The sequence below is a fragment of the Stegostoma tigrinum genome, chromosome 7, assembly GCF_030684315.1.
Source record: "Stegostoma tigrinum isolate sSteTig4 chromosome 7, sSteTig4.hap1, whole genome shotgun sequence".
Lineage (NCBI taxonomy): Eukaryota > Metazoa > Chordata > Chondrichthyes > Orectolobiformes > Stegostomatidae > Stegostoma > Stegostoma tigrinum.
This window is the reverse complement of record NC_081360.1, coordinates 70,768,245-70,782,265: the sequence shown is the minus strand read 5'-3', so window position 1 is coordinate 70,782,265 and position 14,021 is coordinate 70,768,245. Positions and strand designations below refer to the sequence as shown.

At 38.3% G+C, this 14,021-nt stretch overlaps 1 protein-coding gene across 1 annotated transcript in view; it reads left to right on the top strand.

The window, feature by feature from the left end:
* Window positions 1–13,754, top strand: part of actr3 (actin related protein 3) — a 58,650-nt gene extending 44,896 nt beyond the window's left edge. The window contains exons 7-12 of the mRNA XM_048534315.2: window positions 1,502–1,645; window positions 6,489–6,662; window positions 6,771–6,863; window positions 8,583–8,708; window positions 10,405–10,488; window positions 12,439–13,754. Of these exons, the coding sequence (XP_048390272.1) occupies window positions 1,502–1,645; window positions 6,489–6,662; window positions 6,771–6,863; window positions 8,583–8,708; window positions 10,405–10,488; window positions 12,439–12,534 (717 nt within the window). The 3' untranslated portion in view covers window positions 12,535–13,754. The remainder of the gene's footprint in view (window positions 1–1,501; window positions 1,646–6,488; window positions 6,663–6,770; window positions 6,864–8,582; window positions 8,709–10,404; window positions 10,489–12,438) is intronic.
* Window positions 13,755–14,021: the final 267 nt, after the last annotated feature.

Genomic DNA, 14,021 nt, shown 5'->3' with positions numbered 1-14,021 from the left:
CCCACAGGTTTGGGAATCTTGTATTCGGGCACAGCCTGTGGATCATGTCTGATCATTTCAGACAACAATGAGAAATTTCTTCACACAGTTGTAAATTTTGAAGTGCTCTGTCCTTGAGGGGTGTGGATGCTGTATCATTGAATGTATTTCTGATTGCGAAGGTAAGATTTTTATTCTTGTATCAAGAGGTATAAGGTGAGACAGGAAAGTGAAGTTGAGGTCAGTGGTCAACCCTGATCTTACCAAATGGTAGCGGTAGCTTGAGGGATCATGAGGCCTATTCCTCTTAAATTCTGATTCCTGTGGCAGAATTTCGAAATTGTGACATAGGAATTGCTGGAGCCAACCTCAGTCAATGATTCTGGATGTATTAGACTTAATGGAATAAGTTTAGGCTTGTAAACAGACTCTGGCTAAATAGCACCTCATTAAATTCTAAAGATATTACATCCATAGGTTTTGTCATTCATATTACTTATTACTTCCTAATAATGTTGTCTTTGTCTGTTTTTTTTCAACGTTCTCCTGTAAAATTTCTTTAATGAGTGCTAATGTTTTCCCTGTACCAAATGTTAACTGGTTGCCCATCACTGCTTTCTGTCTCCCTAATTTCTCGAAGAGAGCTGTGACATTTGCTGTTTCCTAACATAGTTTAAAATTTTCTGAAATTTAGGGCATTTTGGAGTTCACAGTTCGTTATGTCTAATATCTTCTGCCCCAAGTTTGGCAGAGTCTGCAGAAGCCCCACACAGGACCGTATAGCCACTTATGAACTCAGCCTGAGTGTAGAAGAAACTCATCCTCATCTGCAAAGGTCCATCAATAACTATGATCTAATATCTCTGCAGCCATTTATTTTAAGACTCTATAGGACAAAGATTGTTAAATCCAGGGGACTTGTCAACCTTTAGCTGTAATTCCCAGTATTTTTTAACATACTGATTGCTGTTTGCAGTTGTGGCTTCCCTTTTAGAGAGAGCTCACTGTCTCCCTACATCCTGATTTGGTTGAGATTTTTAAATTTCAAATTCTGTTGATTGCAAGTTCATTGATTTCTCTCCTAATACTTGTTAGTTTTTAAATTATTGATGAGATATATTGAGGGATGGTTAGAGGGATTTGTATTTGTTTCAAATTCAACATTAAGTCAGTTTCACACCGAGTAAACGGTGCTGTCAACATATCTATAAACATAATACGGGTTATGAATGTGACAGCACCACACAAGATCGAGTAAGACGAGTCTTCTTGATAACATGTAGATTCTGCAAGTATTGTTTTCCCCCAAAGACATTTGGTAACACTTGTACTGTCTTGAAACTGAATTGGTTATTCTGTAATTTGTGGGCCAATACTTGTGCCAAAATTATGATAAATCAATGTCTAATGAAAATCTGATAGGTCTTCCAGCTATTGTGCGTTAGGAACAAGTGTGTCAGTGTCTGGACTAACAATATTTAACATGGCTTTCTCTCTTGTTTTTCCCTTTTTGAACTAAAAGGCTGAAGGGTACGTGATTGGTAGTTGTATTAAACACATTCCAATTGCTGGTCGTGATATTACATACTTCATCCAGCAACTTTTGAGAGATCGAGAGGTGGGAATACCTCCGGAGCAGTCCTTGGAAACAGCAAAGGCTGTGAAGGTACAGTAACGTGTATTTATACAAGTTCCTTTTACATAGAGAAGATTATGGGGTGCTTCCTGAGCATTATTTATCAAAGTTTTGCACCGTATCACGAAGAATTAGCAGAAATGATCAAAAGCAAGACCCGCGAGGTAGGATTTATGCTGTTCTTTAAAACGAAAGTGTGAGCGGGCCAGAGTAATCTAAAGTTCATTTTGGGTTGGAGACTGACCAGAAAAGCACTGGACTAATTCGGTCTCAAGTGCAAATTGCCTGAGTCCAAAAACCTAAAAAATAGATTTGAATTTGCTGGCTGTAAGACGTCAAATTGGCTGCAGATCAGGTATTTGTAATTTAGAATGATGTTTTGCTGAATTCACAGCTCTCACCTCTTAGTCATGTAGTGACTGAACAATTATTCCAAATTAGTCGGCATCTCTGTCCAGTGCTGAGTGTGTTATGATCAGATGGTACTTTCTTTTAAAAGAGACTTGGGTCCAATGTGTCTGTTCAGTTAGATGCAGAAAAAAACAGCCTAGGAATTTTGTTTGGAAAATAGCACCATTCTTCAGGGGTTGTTATTTGTTTTGGGACGTGGTGCATGATTAGCCAGTGCTGGTTTTAATTGTTAATGTATTGCCAGCCTGACAGAATTGATTTAGCATTGTGAAATTCTGGGACCTGGTCCAAATTGTATTTTAGGAACTCTAATTAAAAGAGGATCAAAAAGCAGCCTTTAATAGTTTATCACTTAATTCAACACTGACCATGACAAAGTAGAAACAAAGCACTGAAAATACTCTGGTACTGCCTGTGGAGCAAGAAAAAGCTGATGTTTCAGGTTTGCAACTTTGCATCAGAAATGCTGACTATCACCTTGATTATGGTTACCTTACCGATTCTGGTCTGGCTCAAGACTTTGAAACCAAAATCAAAAGTAGGAATATGGAAAGACTTGAGTAATGGAAATTGACAAACAGAAGAGGTCCCTTAAATGGAAGCATCTCTTGCCATTTGTGGAACAGGATTCCAAATCTCTACTGCCAGTGAATACAGCTTTCTATTTATCCTATGTGAATCCTCTTAAAAACCTTGACAAAATCGCCTTTAAACATCGTAAGTTCCAGCGATTCAATCATAGTCTGAATTATTACTCCCTGTGGTTTTGCAATTTAATTCTGAAAGCAATGTTTTATACTGGAGATCTCCAGCGCGCGCCCCCCCCCCTCCAAAAATGTGTGGAGACTACAGTTCCATTTCTTGATGTTTTTCTTAATTTTTGTTTTTCCACATTTCCCACCCTCTCCCTTATTCCTCCTTTGAATGTGAATGTAGCTGGCAAGGCCAACACTTGCCCATCCAATTGCCGATGGCAGAGTGGCTTACAAAACCATTTCCTAGGGCAGTTAAAAACCAAATACTTTGCTGTGGGTCTGGAGTCATTTGTATGCTAGACTGGGTAAGGGTGGCTGATTTGCTTCACAAAAGTATTCTATGTACTTGGAACTCCCAAGTGAGATTTCTACCTTATTGCTGTTTTAGAATGCGTGCTGGCTTATTCTTTTTAGGCCCAAAATGGATAACATCCAAGTTTGCTTTTGTTGAAATCTATTTGTGATAATGTTGCACATTCACTTAATCTGCCAATACCTTCCTAATTTTACACTTCGAAGTCATTGGCAAATTTGGAGGGCTTCCTATCCAGTCATTTAAATTATTAACAAGTATGATAAACAGTTGTGACTTCAAACTCAATTGCTCAGGATGTCACCAGTCATACTTGACATGTTCGAGTCACTACTTATTGTCCCCTGTCACTCAGCCAATTTTCTTAGCTTGTTAATAACTTACCATCGGTTCTGTCAGCTTCAGCTTGGCATCTCCAGGGGCTTCCATCAGATTTCTTCGAGGTCCCTAGAAATAACAGGCCGAGGTGGCACGGTGGCTCAGTGGTTAGCACTGCAGCCTCACAGCACCAGGGACCCGGGTTCGATTCCAGCCTCGGGCAACTGTCTGTGTGGAGTTTGCACATTCTCCCCGTGTCTGTGTGGGTTTCCTCCGGTTTCCTCCCACAGTCCAAAGATGTGCAGGCTAGGTGGATCGGCCCTGCTAAATTGCCGGTAGTGTTCTGGGGTGTGTGGGCTATAGGGGGATGAGTCTGGATGGGATGCTTCAAGAGGCAGTGTGGACTTGTTGGGCTGAAGGGCCTGTTTGCACACTAGGGAATCTAATCTAATCAAAATTCCCTTGCCCCACATATTCCAAAAGTTTAAATCAAGTTTATCAAACATGACCTGTCCCTTACAAATCAAATGATACTCCTATATTTGCAGGTGGACTGCAGCGGTTCAAGAAGGCTGCTCACTACCACCTTCACAAGGGCAGCTAGGGATGGATAAGAAATGCTGGCCAGCCTGTGACGCCCACATCCCACAAATGAACAGGAAAATGAAGTACCAGATAAAATGCATTAGTACACTTCATTTGCTGCAGTAAAGTTCAGTGACTACACTGTAACAAATCAAGTGTTGGCAAAACTCAGCAGGCCTGTAGTGTCTGTGGAAAGAGAAGCATAGGTAATGTGAGAGTTCAGTAGTACTCTTTCCTTCATTGTTTTTGGCTCAAATCCCTAGAAATCTCTCCATAGCATTCTGGATGTCCCTACACTACAAAAACTTCAGTTCAAGAAAGCAGCTCTCTACTTTGAGGGCACCAGGGATGGACTATGAAGCGAAGCTGACATCCTGTGAATGAAGAAAACAAACTTGCACTATGTCAACAATTAATGGAAGACTTATTTGAATTTAATTAATAAATCTGGAATTGAAAGCTAGCCTTCGTGGTGACCAAATCAACTGACATTGTCATAAAACCTCATTGGGTCGTTAATGTCTCATGGGGAAGGAAATCTGTTGATCTTCAACAATCGTGACTGGATTGCAGAGTTTGACTGTTAACTGCCCTCAAATGGCCAAGCTGCTTTCTCAGTTCAAGAGAAATTAGGACTGGGCAACAAATGCTGGCTTTGCACGTAATGCTGCTAACCAATGAAAAAATAACTGAACATGTCATTATTTCAGCAAGCAGTAGCAATACACTGTGGCTTCATATTTTAAAATATCTGGCACTTGACACCTGTTACAAGAAGTTTACCCTCGATTGTAATTGCAATCACAGTTTAGCCCATTTAAATTTTATTTTATCGAATGAAGTGCACCTTTTCAAATGTAAGCTGTAAGAACAGTGAAGTGTTTGATTTTGTGGTACTGGGATGTTGGTGATTTTAGTGCATGATTAAAGAATGCTTATTTTGTCAAACCAGAGAAGTACAAACAAAAATAAACAATTGGGCAGCAGCCAGTTTTATACAGTTTATGCTCTATTGTTACAGGTTTCAGTGTACAGTGTTCAGTTGAGCTTTAGTCATCTCTTTCCTCTGTTCTCCTCTGGGGTGGCACAGTGGTTAGCACTGCTGCCTCATAGCACCAGAGACCCAGGTTCAATTCCAGCCTTGGGCGACTGTCTGTGTGGGGTTTGTACATTATCCCCGTGTCTGTGTGGGTTTCCTCTGGGTGCTCCGGTTTCCTCCCACACTCCAAAGATGTGCAGGTTAGGTGGATTGGCCCAGTTAAATTGCCCGTAGTGTTCAGGGAGGTGTAGATTAGGTGGGCTATGGGGGATGGGTCTTGGGTGGGATGCTCCAAGGTTTGGTGTGGACTTATTGGGCGGAAGGGCCGGTTTCCACACCGTAGAGATTCTGCTCTATTCTATTGCTAACCAGGATAACTTCTTTTCAAAGATAGTAGGAACTGCCGATGCTTGGGGAATCTGAGTAAACACAGTGTGAAGCTGGATGAACACAGCAGGCCTGTCTGAAGATGGGTCCTGACCCAAAATGTCAAGCTTTCCTGCTCCTCGGATGCTGCTTGGCCTGCTGTGTTCATCCAGCTTCATACCGTGTTATCTTAATTTCATTTCAATATTAAGTTGCTTTTTGAATGGTATGTCAAAGCAAACTGGATCAAACAAACTGAATTCGTCTGTCTTTGTTCTTTAATGGAAAAAAATTCACCTTCACTAAATAGGTTTATCATAAGCCATTAAAATGGGAATTTTGGAGGAATTGGTCGATACACTGAGGAAAATCACTTTTTGATAAAAGTTGCAAGATTTTATTCAGATGTGTCTTCTTATAAGGAAGTGAACATTTTCAACAATGTGATGATTAAATCCCTGTTTGCTTTCCCTTGTTCTTGGGTTTTCTCCCCACCCTTTCTCTTGAGGTTAGTTACTTAATTTGGACATCTAAGAAATCTTGCAGTCATCTTGTATTTCAGTCAGGTTCATTATTCTTTGTCCGAATCTGTGGTGAGTTGTTTTTGCAAGTTGTTGGGCCATGAAAGGTCAATACCAAAGTTACAGCTTTCTTCATCCAACACTACACGTGCAATTTTCCGGAAGAGTAGTCTCGCAAACATTTTCCTGTCCCTTGCTGTAGAGCTCCACAATCCCACGTTCATGCTGATTATAATCAATCAACTCAGACTGGACAACGAGACCTGTATGACTTGAGATACATTGAACCCCAAGGTCTGTGTTTCTTCAATGAATGAACAATCTCAGAATTACTTTAACATTAAATATCTTTGGACAGGACTGTTAAGCTTGCTATGTAAACGAACCCCTATTGGCATTTCATCAAATTTAGTACTGGAATATTTGTGGGAGGGATTCATGTTTTCAGCAAAAATTGTTTTAATTATTTCAGTGTTTACTTTTTCTTTGAAGATAATTATGATAGCTTGTAGTGACTTTGTAACGATTGATTAAGTTTTCTGTCTGCTCTTTCGTTGGATTAAAGGAACGTTTTAGTTATGTCTGCCCAGACTTGGTAAAAGAATTCAACAAATATGACACAGATGGCACAAAATGGATTAAACAGTATACTGGAATCAATGCCATCTCCAAGAAAGAATTCACTATTGATGTAGGATATGAACGATTTTTGGGCCCTGAAATTTTCTTCCATCCAGAGGTAAATTTTTATTTGTTGTACTCGAGTTTTCACAGCATGTTGTAATCACTGAGGTTGTATTATCCCATTTGATCACGTAAAACTAATGTAATGCTTTTCCTTATCCAGTTTGCAAACCCTGATTTTACACAACCCATCTCTGAAGTAGTAGATGAAGTCATTCAGAACTGCCCCATTGATGTTAGACGCCCACTGTATAAGGTTAGTGGTCTAAGTATGTGGTATTATTGCTTTGTACATTTGAAAAATAATTGATTTTTACAAGTACTTAAGGGTACTGTAAATTTTAAATTCGAACCTTTTTTATGCCTCAGAATTCTAGCAAGACAATATAGGCTAAACACAAAAAAAGGATGTTCCCAATTACTGGAAATGTAGAACGAGGGATTAAATTCTAGAGTCAAGGAGTAGGCCACATAGGATTGAGATTTCTTTAACCAGAGAGTAGTAAGCCTCTGGAATTCTTTGCTGCATTAAGCAGTTGATGCCAAAACATTGAATGTTTTGAAAGAGGAAACGGGTATAGTTCTTGGAACTAAAGGGATCAAAGGGTATGGTGAGAAAGCAAGAGCAGTGTACGGAGTTAGATGACCAGTCATGATAATATAGAATGATGGGTGGGCTTGAAGACTTGAATGCCTTATTCATGCTCCTTTTTTTTGGCTTCTATTAAAACACGTCTGCTTTCTGTCATTAATTTTACTTGTGGAATTATTGAAGGGAAATTAATATCTAGTAATTCATGATGCACTGAATAGCACTGAAAAAAGACATTTTTTCCCTGATACATGATTGTCAGTGATATCTGAGACTTGTCACTCCCGCCCCTTTTGTGTCCTTTCATTTTTACATTTCTTGTTTTGTTGTTGTTCTCCTGCAAGTTGACTAATTTTCTGAAATTCTTAGTTAATATACACAAGGCTTTATTCATATAATTTCTTTGCTTTCTACCTTTGCATTGCAATAAGCCATAGCTAAATTTGGCAACACTGACGTAAAGAGAAATTGTGATACTGGGAATTAATGTTTCTAGTGTGAAAGTTTGGGGTGAGTGCCTGAGAAAGAAGGCTGACTGGAGTTTAGAAGATGCATGTTTTCTTCCATACGGTATTTTTGCTGCATTGTCCTCTGGTTTTACTGATTGTGAATGTTGCAGAGAGGTTTTGCACAAAGCCACAATTTTTATAATAAATGTTAGTCTTTATAAGCGCGTGGTCTGTTCTATTTTGGTAATCCAACTTCTGTTTTCCAAAGATAATGGGAACTGCAGATGCTGGAGATTCCAAGATAATAAAATGTGAGGCTGGATGAACACAGCAGGCCAAGCAGCATCTCAGGAGCACAAAAGCTGACGTTTCGGGCCTAGACCCTTCATCTGATGAAGGGTCTAGGCCCGAAACGTCAGCTTTTGTGCTCCTGAGATGCTGCTTGGCCTGCTGTGTTCATCCAGCCTCACATTCTGTTTTCCAAAGTTTTGCCTTTCCTCTAGCAGTCTTACTACTTTTGTGTTGGGTTTAGCCCTTTAAATAAACTTTCTTCTTGGTACTCAATCGGCAGTCGTATTTTGGTTTGACTAAATGTCGCAGTTGTTTTTTCCCCAAAGGTTTTGCAATTTCATTGTTCTTGAACGCTCCAGAGACTGTTAGGATTTTTTAAAAATAAGTATTCTCAATTCTTTCTATTCCTCAGCTGAGTTTTTCATCTTTGATAATCTGTCTTAGTACAAAGAAGCCATGCTTGAACTGTCCTTAACTATGCCTGCGCGAATGCACAGGTGCATCGATTTTCTTCAAAGTACATAAGTACAATCTCATGCAATCTCTCAACACCTTATGAATTTTGTGCATCCTTTGGATAAAGACAGAACTTATGCAAATTTGGTGCCTTTAAGGTTGAAAATTAATTTTGTTTCATTTCCAGAATGTTGTTCTTTCTGGGGGTTCCACCATGTTCAGAGATTTTGGACGTCGTTTACAAAGAGATTTGAAGAGGACAGTAGATGCCAGACTTAAACTCAGTGAAGAATTGAGTGGTGGAAAACTCAAGGTTTGTAAATTTTTAGTAAATGAAATCAAAATGGAGATCCAAAATAGAATCTAAATTTTGTTATGCATTTGTTATGTGGTTAATATTTCACTCCAATTAAAATCATTTACTTGGAAGCTTCCCACGCTGTAGGGATTTTATTCTATTGACTTCAAGACAAAACTTGTCAATAATTGCTTATCATGCTTCACTTTGTCTTTGACTAGTAGCTGCAGTTCTACTAATTTGTATCAAAATTACTCAAGTTTATTTTGAATTATCTCCAGGTGACGTTTTCTTGCCATCTGTAAAATCATAGAAGCCATACACTGCAGACAGAGGCAATTTGGTCCATCAAGTCTGCACTAACCCTCCAAACAGACTTAAACCCACCATCTGAATTCCCCCACCCGATTCCCGAACCTTCCTTTGCCATAGACAATCCACCTGGCTGGCACTTCTCTGGACTGTGGGAGGAAACGCGAACACCCCAGACAAAACCCAAGCACAAATTGGAGGAGCATGCAAACTCCACACACGGTCACCAAAGGCTGGAATTGAACCTGGGCCCTTGCCACTCTGAGGCAGTCGTGCTAACCACTGTGCTGCCATGGAGCCTAACAAGGGTGGCAAGATCAGGTGTGGAATAATGAAACAAATCGTAAAACAAAGTATTACTGTGTAAATGAAGGTCAGAGAAAGCCAGAAGTCAGACATAAAAAAGAAAACATGAAGAATATACCTGTAGTCAAGACTAAACGTTACCAAGATAACAAAAAACCTATAGTTCAGTATCTGAATGTATGTAGTATTCATAATGAGGTACATGAATTGATAGTGCATTTTTGAAGTTAATAATAAAACAACCTGATAGTAGGGAGATGTGGTGGCAGAATAATGCAGATTGGTACTTAAATATATGCCACTTAAGGCAAATAGGAAACTAGATAAAGAGAGCACTCCTGATCAAAGATGATATTGATACAATAGAATGTCCTTTGTGCAAGAGATCAAGTTAATGAAACAGTTCAGGTGGAGATGAGAAATAAGAAATAATTATGGGATGGGGATGTCAATTGTAGGTGGCATCTACAGATGTCAAACAGTAACAACCATATAGGAAGAGGTATACAAGAAATAATGCTGGTGCTTGTGATAAGTGATTGGCAATATTTGAATGATTTTTAATCGACGTGTAAATTGAAGAAGACAGATTGGTAATGTCGCCTCGATAAGAAGTTCAGTCAGTGCTTTTGAATGAGTTTGTTAGAGCAGTGTGATGTGGAACTGACTAGAAAACAGGTCACATAAAATTCTCGATCTTCAGTGACCATGTTTAACTGTCTTAACACCACTCTTCTCTAACACAACAGCTTACAGCAGGAGACCAAGGAAGTAAAATGAGGGCCTTTAATCAAATATTGGTAACATTCTACATCACTTTTCTGCCATGTCCAAGTTTGTTCATAACTTCCCGTTATAAAGTATGATCGGCAGTAATCAGTGTATTGGCTAAGATGAAAATCTGGCAACCTGATTACTTAAATAGAATCCTGCTACAGTAATGTGTCCAAACATTTGGGACAAATGAGGAACAAATATTGATTAGTGCAACATCTGTGTTAAGCTTTTTTTAAAAAAATGTCCTGACAGTTTCTTGGTACAGCTCATTTTATTGTTAAAGTTTTAAAGATTCTTCTGTTGCATTTTTTTGTAGCCTAAACCAATTGATGTTCAAGTGATTACACACCACATGCAGAGATATGCCGTTTGGTTTGGAGGGTCAATGTTAGCATCCACTGTGAGTAAACATTTTGAAATTTGTGTATACTTAGTATGTGAAAGCGCTTATCTTCTGTAACATTTCAAGACTTAAATTTAACTTTCTGGTAAGTACTAGAATTCTCAGCAGAATGGCAGAGCATCTTTGTTAATCCTGGCTTCCACCAGACAAAGCTATTTTTGTCAATTTGTTTTGAAACAAAGTTTGCTGCTTGTAAATCCTTGAATACCACAACAGTCATGTCTGTATGCTGCAATCCCTGGATAATATTCAGATTGTACAGCTGAGTGGCAAGTTGCATCCACACTATTAAAGTGTCGGACATTGATCACGTCCAACAAGAGTGAATGGAATTATCTCTTTGTTACTGTCATTGAATTCCACAATGTCAACATCCTGAAGATTATAGTCACCAGAAACTGGACTAACCATATAACTACTGTGATGAGATGGTAAGAGGTTTGGAATCTTGCAGTGAAGAACTCACTACCTGACACCTAAAGCCTGGCCTCCATTCACCAGTCAGCAATGTGATAGAATTCTTTGAACCTAACAACAAAGTTGCAGCTTCTTCAATGCCAAAGATGCTTTGTATATTCCAGGACAAAGCAATCTATTTGACCAACCCCTCCATACCAAAGCAAATTTTCACTTTCTGCACTGCTAATGCCACAGTGCCATTGGTGTATACTATATACCAGATCCCCAACAGCAACTCGAGCTTCTTCGACAGCACTTTCCAAACCTACAATGTGTACCTTCTTGAAGAAGGGAATATATGGGAACACCACCTGCAAGTTCCCCTCCTTGTAGCATCCTGACTTGGAATAATATTAACTTTAATTTATGTTGCTGGGTCAAAATCCTGGAAGCCCCTTCCCAACAGTTTTATAGATGCACTGCACCAATTTAATGACCAATAACTCCTTGCCTTGCTAGAGACACCCTCTGCCAATTAAATTACTTTTAAAAAGTAAACAATGGTATATTGTGGTATGTTATTTTAACCAAAGAAAGATGTGGTCCAAAGGAATAAGTTGTTTTTCTTAAGGCAATCCGCTTTTAATGTTTAATGGCAAAGTGGGTGTTTACAATATAAATTATGCTAGTAAGTACAAGTAAGAAAGATTTACAGTGAGTTTCAGGATGGAAAGTGCTGTTTTTGGGCAAAGTTTTGAATGTATGCTCTTTGTTCAGATAATTTCAGTAGAGTATAGATTTCTTCTAGTACGTGTAAATGAGCAATGTCACAAGCTCAACTAATTATCTTGAATTGGTTCTTGTAGCTCTTAGTATGTACGATTGTTCAAGTGCTGCCAGTCATCGAATTGTATCGAATAGTGCATGTTTTGTTTTAGTTTTGCAAATGTAGGCTGGTTGAATGCAGTTTCACTAAGTAATTTGAGGCAGTATTATTCACTCAGTTCATGTAGGCTGTACAGCCTACATAACCCGGCATTGTACCAGCACTGAAATTACATGGGGGTTTGGGGAACCTGTAGTTCCCCATTGCTTTTGTCATTGGTAATATTTTGTTTGGCAAATCAATTTTGAATGGCCAATTAGCACCCTTTTTCTTCCAGTAGCGCACATTATTAAATTTTAACCAAACACAACATTCTTAAAGTCCATCTGTGAGCAAGATGGAGAACTTTTGCAACGGGTTTTTCTTTTCATGTTATTCAAGTTGTGTACCACTAAGGAACTATTAATTAATCTGCAGTTCAGGTTTAAGTAAGGTTCAAAATGTAATTGTATATTATGAATGCCAAGAAGTAAAATAAGAAAAAGCATTCATGCAGTGAAACATAAGTTTATTGGGTAGCATATGACATTAAGTAGTGTTACAAGTTTTGTTACTGACACCATCTTAAAATATGTGTTACTAGAACAATTTGCAAATGCAAAGGAGTAAAACAAGCATTTTCTTTTGAACCTTTAACTGAAGAATATTTTTGTCTCTTGCAGCCGGAGTTCTACCAAGTATGCCACACCAAAAAGGATTATGAGGAGATTGGCCCCAGCATTTGTCGCCATAACCCTGTCTTTGGAGTCATGTCTTAAAGCTGATCTTGATATTGTAAGGGCTGAAGGGAGCCTTGCTTTTGGGGGCTGTTATGTCTGAATGACTGGTGTTGCATTATTAAAAAAAAGGCTTGTCTTTTAAAAATGGATGACCAAACAGTGTGTGGCTGGCTAATTTAACAATTGAGTGTCTTAAAAGGGGCTATGTTGAAAAGCCAAAATATAAACTTTTTTCTTTTATTAAACACTTTGGATTAATTTGTAAGAATGTTCTATAATGGTTTTAGATCAGATTTTGCCCTAAGATAATGCATTTGTTGGTGGGAAATCCAAGACTAATGGAATTTGAGAGAACTGAATGTCAGCTCTACCATACTTGAATTGTACACTTAAATGTGTTCAATGCAAGACCTTGTTATATTTCATACTGATTTTTTTATACATCAGGTGGGGAAAATGAGAGAATTAGATTGTCTATTAAGTAAAATAATAAATGGCAAGAAAACTAACATTTAGTGAAAGAGTGTGAATGTACCGTCAAATAGAAGCTGTACACATCAGTTTAGAGAAAAAAATCAACACAAAATGGAATGATTGCTGAGAATTTGAACCAGAGATACACTTACCCTTTAGTTAATGTTGGAGGCGGCTTTTTACTTTTTGAATGGTATGTTTTACTGTTAGAACATCTTGCTGCTATGTCTGTATATAAATAAATTACGAACATTTCATCAAGCCCTGCTTCAACAGATTGGAGCTTTCTTAGCAGAAGACGACTTTGCGGCACTAACTGTGAGAAGGGTTAAATTGTGAATTTTCATTTTTTAAACATTTGGATTTCTTATTTGTGTACAGCAGTGACTAGTGTATCTATGCTCTTTCTAAAAATAAAATTCCACAAAAATCAAAACAAAATTGTATCAGCATCTAAGACGCTGTGAAACAGTTTGTAAAAGTCATATGACTGTTTATTTGTGACTTCAGTCTATCCCCAAAAGAATAACAAACTGTTTTCTAATATCAAATATGGCTAACTCCACAAGTGCTTTGGGAACTAAGGAACTATTTCTTATTTGAACTAACAGATGCCTGCTAGTGCTTTCTAAATGCTGAATGCATTTCTTCTGTTTCTTCCTGCAAAAAGACTGGACCAGTATTGTAGTTTTAGTACATTTTGATTTAAATCAAATAATCTATTGATCAAAGTGGTGTATTTAATGCCTTGCACCATTCCAATAAAGGCACAAAATTCTTTTTAAGCTTTTTGGCGGTGACTGATTATTTTAGAAATAGAAACTTATTTACACTTGCACTTTTTCAACTAAGCTTAAAAAGAGAACTGCACTTATTTTTAAATTGAATCAACCACTCGTGAAAGTGAAACTTCATTTGAGTTCCACAAGTTGCATTTGCACACGTGTCCAGATGAATTTTATAATATTATCTTGTTCCAGCTTATTAGTCTTATCACTTGCCTCCTCTGTTTTCCTTGACTGAACGTCAGCAGACCCGCACCAAGCCAGACA